At 37.5% G+C, this 8,728-nt stretch overlaps 1 protein-coding gene across 1 annotated transcript in view; it reads right to left on the bottom strand.

Annotated features, from left to right (window-relative positions):
* Positions 1-3,838: 3,838 nt before the first annotated feature.
* The window catches only part of SNTG1 (syntrophin gamma 1), a 422,503-nt gene continuing 417,613 nt past the window's right edge, over positions 3,839-8,728 (bottom strand). The window contains exon 20 of the mRNA XM_027560956.1: positions 3,839-8,080. Coding sequence (XP_027416757.1) covers positions 7,922-8,080 — 159 coding nt within the window. The 3' untranslated portion in view covers positions 3,839-7,921. The remainder of the gene's footprint in view (positions 8,081-8,728) is intronic.

Below are 8,728 nucleotides of genomic sequence, written 5' to 3'. Positions count from 1 at the left end.
GAAGCATGCATAAAAAATGTACCCTTTCACAAATAAAAGCTAGCCTACTTAATTCATACCAATGTTCTGTGCTGTGGATGCCCTTGTCCTAAGAGAAGAAGATGACTAAAAAATTGCCGGAGTCCACACATGCAGGTGGCAAATATCACCCCAAAACTGCTTTCTCTGGCTATTTTCTTGAGAATCTTGAAAACCACAGCCTTCTGCCCAGAAGCTGCATGGAAGTACACGTCATCTAAATATGGCTTCACAGAAACAAGGAAACCTCTGTAAAATTAATAAGGCAGAGCATACCTCTTGCTTCTGTCAACTTTTAAGATGTTCTATTTCCTTATAAACCTTTTAGATCTCATAAATATTCTGGTAAATATGAAACACTGAAAAAAGCTTGTTAATGGAAGTTGCTTTTATCTGTTTCTCAGAGATCAGATCGGGTTGCTGAAGTTGAGTGCGTACATGAGTTTGAAGTATATTTGAGTGTGTCGTTCAATGAGAGCAACTTCACAGAGTCTTCACACTTGTTTCACATGCTGTCATAGTGTTAAATATTTCTTTCCCTTGATAAAAGGTGTTTGTTGAGCTTGACATATTAAAAACGGATTGCTGAGAATCCCTTCTTTGTGTTTTTTATATTTAGAATTGAATCATACTTGAATGATGTTTTGATAGCGTCTATCCTCAATGAAATGAATAAATTATTTCTTATTGCTCACATTTATCAAAATTTTATAATGCTGAAGGGTTACAAATAATAGCTTGTCATAAGCAACTTTTATAAAATTTGTGTAGGGGGGCAACTATTCATGTGAAGGAGGTTATATTGGAAAAAGTGATATGAAGGATCCTACGCCCTCATTCCCACATTTCATTCTTAATTTTTAATTAGCATAGAGTATGCATTAAATTACTATTATGCATCAAGCATTGTTCTTACACAAAGGATACGTTGATGAATAGGAAGCAGCCCCAGTATTCGAGCATTCATCATCTCTGTGGGTATCGATAAATGGGAATGACAACTATATTCTACACTCTTCTGAGACATTTCAGACACTATTCTGGAAACACAAAAACAGGGCACATAAAGGAGATTTGGCTGGAGTTTCAGGGTAGGAAAGTCAGAAGAGACTCTTTGCTATTCGCAAGAGCAGAATTAATTCTAAAGGAGGAGGAAGGTATGGGGGTTGGCGGAGCATCCAGGGGAAGATTAAGTTAAAGCCCTATATAAACAGATGTGACACTGTTTGGCTTCTGCTATAGTTCTGTATGATCCACACTGTACATGGAAGAAGTGAGGAAGTGGGAGGATCCAGGGCATATTCTTTCCTCTGTGTCATATTAACGGATTGAAATTTCCAGTAAAGTTACAGGAGATTTTTGTGAAGTATGGAGTAGGTGACACAGTCAGATCTCTGTTTCTTAAGGGACCCCATAGCTGAATCACAGTGGATTTTTAGAACAGGTCAAACTCCCAGCCCAGAGACCAAACAGGAAGGAGATAAATATTCTTGGTAGGTGATGGGAGCCTGAATGTGGTGACTGATAGGAATTACAATAGGTGGTCCTTGACTTGGGCCCCGCCATGTATATTGGATCACTTAATTTGCAATGTCATTCATTTTCAGTTCAGTTCAGTTGTTTAGCCGTGTCTGACTATTTGAGATCCCATGGATTGCAGCATGCCAGGCTTCCCTGCCCATCACCGACTCCCAGAGCTTGCTTAAACTCATGTCCATCATGTCAGTGATGCCATCCAACCATCTGATCCTCTGTCACCCCCTTCTCCTCTTGCCTTCAATCTTTCCCAGCATCAGGGTCTTTTCTAGTGAGACAGTTCTTCGCATCAGGTAGCCAAAGTATTGGAGTTTCAGCTTTGGCATCAGTCCTTCCAATGAATATTCAGGACTGATTTCCTTTTAGATTGACTTGTTTGATCTCCTTGTAGTCCAAGGGACTCTCAATAAACTTCTCCAAGACCACAGCTCAAAAGCATCAATTCTTCATTCTTTAATTCTTCATTCCCTTTAATTCCGAACAAAGCTTCACTTTTAATTAGTACTTTTATTGAAATCATTTAGCAGTAGCCCTTTTCATTAAGCCCCTTTTGTGTTCCAGGGTCAGCTCAGTGGTGAAGATACACAGCTAAGCAGTGTAGCCACGGTCACAGCCTTTGTAGAAACTAAAGCTTGAGAGGGATGGTAATTTCAGCCAGAGCAGTCAAGGTGGCCAAGTGCTGTGAACGTGTCAGAAGAATTCAGCTTTTTTTTTTTTTTAATTTTATTTATTTATTTTTGACCGTACTGTATCTTTATTGCTGTGCAGGCTACTCTCTAGCTTTGATGTGCAGACTTCTCACTATGTTGGCATCTCTTTCGTGGAGCATGGGCCTTAGGGCACTCAGGCATCGGTAGTCGCGGCTCCTGGCTCTAGAGCACAGGCTCAGTAGTTGTGATGCTTGGGCTTAGTTGCTCCACAGCATGCGGGATCTTCTTGGATCAGATATATGTATAAAGTTCATCTAAGAGGAATTGTGCTTGTTTTTGGTGGTGGTGAGACTTAATATGGTATCTATTTGGAGTTTTTGTGTTCTTTTTGATTGGTTTAATTATTTACGATGAACAAGTATTAATTTTCCAGCAAATTTTTTTCAAAAAAAGATAAAATGAGAACAAATAGATAATCATTAAGAAACTAAAATAACATAGATATCAGAATTGTTTCAAAACTATTTCTACAATTGTTCACTCTTTGGCACTGTAATTGCCTGACTGGAGTCTCTTATGACACAGAAATGAGCTGCTTCTCAGTTACGAATGACCAGAGAGTGATGTCCTGTCAGACCAGTCTTCTCAGTATAGATTCAGCTCTTAATGGACCATTGTGAAGCCATAACTCTGATGGCTTCACAATGGTGAAGCCACTCACAACTCTAGTCTTGCTTTCAGTAATTCTGGTTGCTTAAATAATTGGACAAATATCTTTATTCCATCTCTAGGGCCTTTCGGGGCCAGATAACTAATCTTCACAAACATTAATGCTTGTTACTAAAAGCTGCTCAAAAGTCAATAAACAGTCCAGATTGGTGGAAAGGAAAGTTTGCTTTATTTTGGATGATGACAACCGGTGGGGAGTGTAGACTCCTGTCCACAGGCCAACTCCTCCCCTCTCACCCTTGACAATCGGGGGCAGGGGTTTCATAGATGCAGGGAGGAGGTTACATGCAGAAACAGCAGTCAGCTCTAACAGTTATCTTAAATTGGCCATCAGTGGTCTGACCAACATCATCTTGATTGCTTTAGGTGCAGTTAATCTTCAGTTCTAGGGTCAGTTGGTTTCCATTTCCCTGAGGCCATTTCTTGAAACTGTAGCAGCTTATGTCAGTCTGGTCATCATGTAGTTAACTTCTTCCACTTGGTAGGGGTTTCAGTATCTATAAGACAGTTCACAGGATACGGCTCAGAATATGATCTATAACCCTTGAGAAGGAACTAAGTAAAGGTCCTTGACTGTGCTTAATGACTACATTATTATTATTTGATCTCCTTTGACCATTTTCCTTTGTTTCTGCATGTTCTCACTTCTCTGATTAAACTTATTCTTTGGCTAAAGTGTTTCCACAGATGAAAGGCAGGCAAAAGACACGGAGGGAAGGGCCATAGGGTCCTGCTCCATTTCATACTGGTGGGCCAGAAATTGTCTTCTTAGGGTTATGCACCCAAGGGAAGCAGCTCACCACCGGCCCTGTTCATGGCAGCCAAGTCTTCTAAGGACATGCTCTAAACATCTGTGAACTCTACAAATCAAACCCAGGAAGTGAAAACACAGATGTAGTAAAAATTATGTTTTTATTTTCCTGTATGCGTCATTAAAAAAAGGTACAGTTTTATTAGTAGTACATTAATGAACTTAAAGAACAAAGTGACAAGTTGTTGTCACAGATATTAATTTACATTTTACAAACATCCACCAAAACAATTAAAAATGAAATAAATATATTTACATTTCATACTTCTGGTATTTTCATTGCGTTTTAATATGTATAAAATATATAACATTTATAGTATTCTATTTATCTTTAAAAGCAACTTCAAATGTGCAAAGAAGTGAATTATAATTTTAAAGTATTAGGCAATAAAAGTAAATCATAAACAAGAGTTTTAGAGGAATGAATAAAGTAATTCTTTACGGAGAGTCATCAGGACAGCAGTGTGAAGCGTGTGTTAATATTATAGAACATTAACACTTACCTTAAAGAGCTATGCACAAGATCTCCCCTGTGCTTTTAAAGCTTCTCCACATTGCTGATTTCTAGCAGTAATTCTACATCTGTATTAGGATGAATACTTTTTCACAGTAATAAATCAAGCATTTCTCAAACCCAGCATTCCATGTAAACAAAGTTTATGACAAGTTTTGTTTTTGAAAACGAGGGAAACCTCTAACTTTAATGTTCCCAAAGGAAAGTCTCTCTGCTGACATAGTGAATATGGGGTTGGCATTTATTTTCAAGGACTTGTTTCTTCTTGATGAATGTGTTTTGTGATCAAAGGCTTTAAAACTCTAAGTTGGTGCATGCCTGAAAAATGGGCAAGAAATGACACGCTTATTATTTTCCCTTAAAAATAGTGTTGGATGGTAAATGTTGGGGTACACATTACACTTACATTATCTATTACAGTAGCTTTGAAATAAATACTTGTTGCAATATAACAAATTACAAATGTCCCTGCTTTAATATACTTCAGCTTAAATGAACTGTGACTCTTTATCAGGCAATATACATTGTTATAGTAGTTAGCAAAGAGGCCAAATGATATTTGAACTCCTTTCTCTGACCCAAGTATGTATAATGTAATGTTCCCTTTGAGCTTATACAATGTATACCATCATGAACTTTAGCATGTATTTATATACACACATATGTATACATATATGTATATATATGTATATTGTGTATGTACACACACACACATACACACATATACCAAGGCACTGGAGAGATTAACACATAATCAAGCTTTCTGCTGTTAAAATGGCTCTAGTATAAACTAGGATTTAAGGAGAAAATCTCATGCATCTAAATCTAAATTACACGAGAAGTAGAGATTAATCTGAATATTTTTGTTTATTTCTAAGTTTTCTCATTCAAGGAGTCCAAGTTATAACAAATTTCAGTGTCTAATCATTGCACAGTGAAAAAATATGTTAAATGTTATTTGCTAACTGAGGAAAATCAAAGTAATACTTTTGTAATAGGTGGCTTCTCTACTAGTCATGTTAAGTAGCAATTTAGGCCTGTGGGTTTTGTTTTCCAGTAGTATCAAAAATAAACTCAACATGGTATTATCATAAATTTTAATTTAGCCTGCAATTTACAATGTAAATTTAAAGTATATTAATATATTTACTTGAAATATATTCTTCTATAGAATTTGTTTAGCATTTTATTATATATACACGTGTGTGTGTGTGTGTGTGATACAAGGAGACATATACCCACACATATCTCATTGTGCACCTTTTCCTTTACATACACATAAGCACAGCCTAGACGAGCTTTATGGCATACAAAAAGGGCATTTAATTAAATTGCTTTTTTTGCTATTTTTTTGAATGGAGTTTTTACAAAATCTGACATTTTTAAATGATTGTGTTATACATGTAGAAAGCTTCAAACTTTCTCTTTCTTTAGGTTGAGTAGCCCATTTCCTATTGCCTGTGGCCCGACTGATCATCACATTATGGACGCACGGACGTCACCCCAATATGGGGCAGGCTAACACACACTCAAGGTGATGACAGAGGTCCTGTGATGAGCTGGCTTCTCTGCTCAGATCCTGAAGCAGGGGCCCATCCCTCCACACCCCGCCACCTTGAGCTGGTGGCCTCCTAAGTATGTCTTTGGTGGCTTCTGATTTTAGAATGACTGTTGTATCTGATCAAAAAACAGTGAGCCATAATGCCATAGTCATATCCCCATTATGCCATGTTAGTCGCTCAGTTATATCCGACTTTTTTTGCAACCCTCTGGGCTATATAGCCTGCCAGGCTCCTCTGTCCATGGCATTCTCCCAGCAAGAATACTGGTTGCCATTCCCTTCTCTAGGGGATCTTCTTGATCCAGGGATGGAACATTGCAGGCAGATTCTTACCTCCTGAGCCACCATATTCCTGTTCTGAAAATGTATTTAGTTAGATGGTCAAAATAAATTATTTAAATTTATTTAAATTTAAATGCTCTAACTAAAATAAATTATGTTAAAACTGTATTTTGTCCAGTTTCCCCAGTTCTTTTTAAAAGGACTCCTAGATCAAACTGAGCACTTGCTCAGCTACAATCCTGAACCTTCACTTCTTTTCAATTTAATGTGCTTAAGAGTTGATCAGAGTGAATTAATAATTTATAATGATTATGGAAATAGCTTGATGTTCATTTTTAATTATAATGTTCATGTGTCCTTTTTACAAATAATGTTTCCTTCCTGAGAGATTTTTTTTCCTTCTTTTTAAAATTAGTCCACCTTATTATATACTTGGTCATCTTCACAAGGAAGTATGCAACAAGTTTGACTGAGTTGGGAACATGTGTACTAATAAAAAAACTAATTTTTTCTTAATAGGGAGCTGGTTGTTTAAAAGATGATCTCAGCACAGCTGTGGTGTAGGACAGACAATGTTATACAAACACCTGGGATCTGAGCTGTGTGCACTTCAGGGCTTTCAAATTTCCAACCCCTTTATACCTACATTCCTAGGACAAGATGCCTACAATAATTCATAACTTGTCATTGTATGACTGCTTTTTATGACATGATAATGTAGAAGTTTTATTTATTTATTTTTTTTCTGTTTGGATTTTTTTTTAAATTTTATTTTATTTTATTGTAGAAGTTTTAACTTGTATTTTCATATCTCACCTTATTCTCTCATATGCTCTAACTAAAATGGAATGATGTTATCTACCCAGCAAAAGTAATAGATTTGAGAATACCTCCTGGGGACATTTCCCATCAGGATTAACTCCAGCTCCAGGTGGGGTTAGGAATACAAGAAGGAACCGTCTCTTACACCACATGAATTGATATTTTCTCTATGAAAGGTTTTGGGGTCACTGAAAATTTATGAAATTTTAATTTAATAATAAATTCCAGGTAAAATAGAAATCTCATTAAATGAAGGAAAGAACAAGAGGTTCACGGGTGTTTCCTTCATTTCTCGCTAAATTAGCACATTTTGGCATCTTTGAAGGAACACTGGCTGTGAATACAACATTTGGTGTCAGTGACCCCAGGAAGAAACATTCCATTTCACATTGTGTCTATTGTAGGTCAAATGTAATGATCTTTTTGAAATTCTCAGCAATGATTTACAACAGCATACACAAACTGGGGTGCCACTGTCAAGTCATGGGCTGAAGCTATAAGCAGAAATCCACACCAGTGAGCTGAGGTGCTCTCTTCTTGGACAAGGGTCTTCACGCTGGTCTCAGGGCCTCTGCCTTCTTCTGTCGCTCCTCACATAATAGCAGGGCACTGGTTCCTGATCAGGCCCTTCATGCATTTGTCATACAAAATAGTCTAAAATACAGACGTGACTGTTTAATGGGTGTTTTATTTATAGGTAGCTTACAATTTTTATATTATTTACACACGAGTCATTCATCGGTTCGTCTTCCCTTTCAATGAAAACAACGCAGCGGTCCTGACCCAACGAGGAAGAGCAAGTCGTCCCGCTCATTTAGGACGATCCCTCGAGACCTTCGAACTGCAATGCTTTGGGGATCCGTCTGATCTTCTCTGCTCAGATTTCCACTTGGCTTCACTGCTAACTTGGGGATGTGATGGCTTCTCCATTGTCTGCGGCGATGAGTAAGGTCATTCTGTTTACAAGTCAAGATGAGAGGGAGGCTGAGCTCAGGCTGTCAGGTCATGTACTTGGCTTTGCTCGGTACTCCAGAGCTGGAAGCCGCAGAGGCAGCAGCCTGACTGCCTAGAAACAGAGGGTCCAAACAAGCCACTTTGGCAGCGAAGAAGGAATGAATGCAGTGGAGAACAGCAAAGAGATTCGAAAACTCCAGCTCCTGAAAGGGACAGAGAGATGAGTCACACAAAATAAAAATCAATTTCCTTGAGATAAATGAAACATAACCACGCTAATAGATAACAGCTGGACCTTCTCTTTAAAGTGCAATAAACTCAACTAGAATTGAAGATATCTAACCTATGGAAACTGTTGGCACTTTTGTTTCATATGTTAATTTCAAATGAAGGTTTATTTCAAAATACAGTGCTCCAGGAGCTGGAAGGACTTAACATGATTATCACCCAGGAGAGTCTTTTCAACATTGATCAATGCTGCACAGAAATATACTTAGCCAGATTAAAATTTTACTCTTGATAAAGTGTAAACAAAGAGAAGCAGTAGATTTAAAAGTATTTTTATATCTTTAGAGACAATTCAAATGAAGAATTTGGATTAGAATGATTAACAAGTACTCTTCACTATTCTCTAGAATCAGTTGCTATTTGCTGTTGGACAATGAATATGAAATCCTGAAGCAAGGGATATGAGTATTTTCAATGCTATAAGCCAAACGGTTCACTTCTGAAATATAATGTGTGCGCTCATTTTAAATTTAATTAGTTTTGATGATCATACTTGGTTGTTAAATCAATGCAATGTAGGAGAGAGAGCTATGCGGTCCAAGTAATTCCCTTCATGACGTTGG

This window comes from Bos indicus x Bos taurus, chromosome 14 (genome assembly GCF_003369695.1).
Source record: "Bos indicus x Bos taurus breed Angus x Brahman F1 hybrid chromosome 14, Bos_hybrid_MaternalHap_v2.0, whole genome shotgun sequence".
In the NCBI taxonomy this organism is placed as follows: Eukaryota; Metazoa; Chordata; class Mammalia; order Artiodactyla; family Bovidae; genus Bos; species Bos indicus x Bos taurus.
Note: the sequence above shows the minus strand (reverse complement) of the source record. Positions and strands in the feature narration are given on the sequence as shown.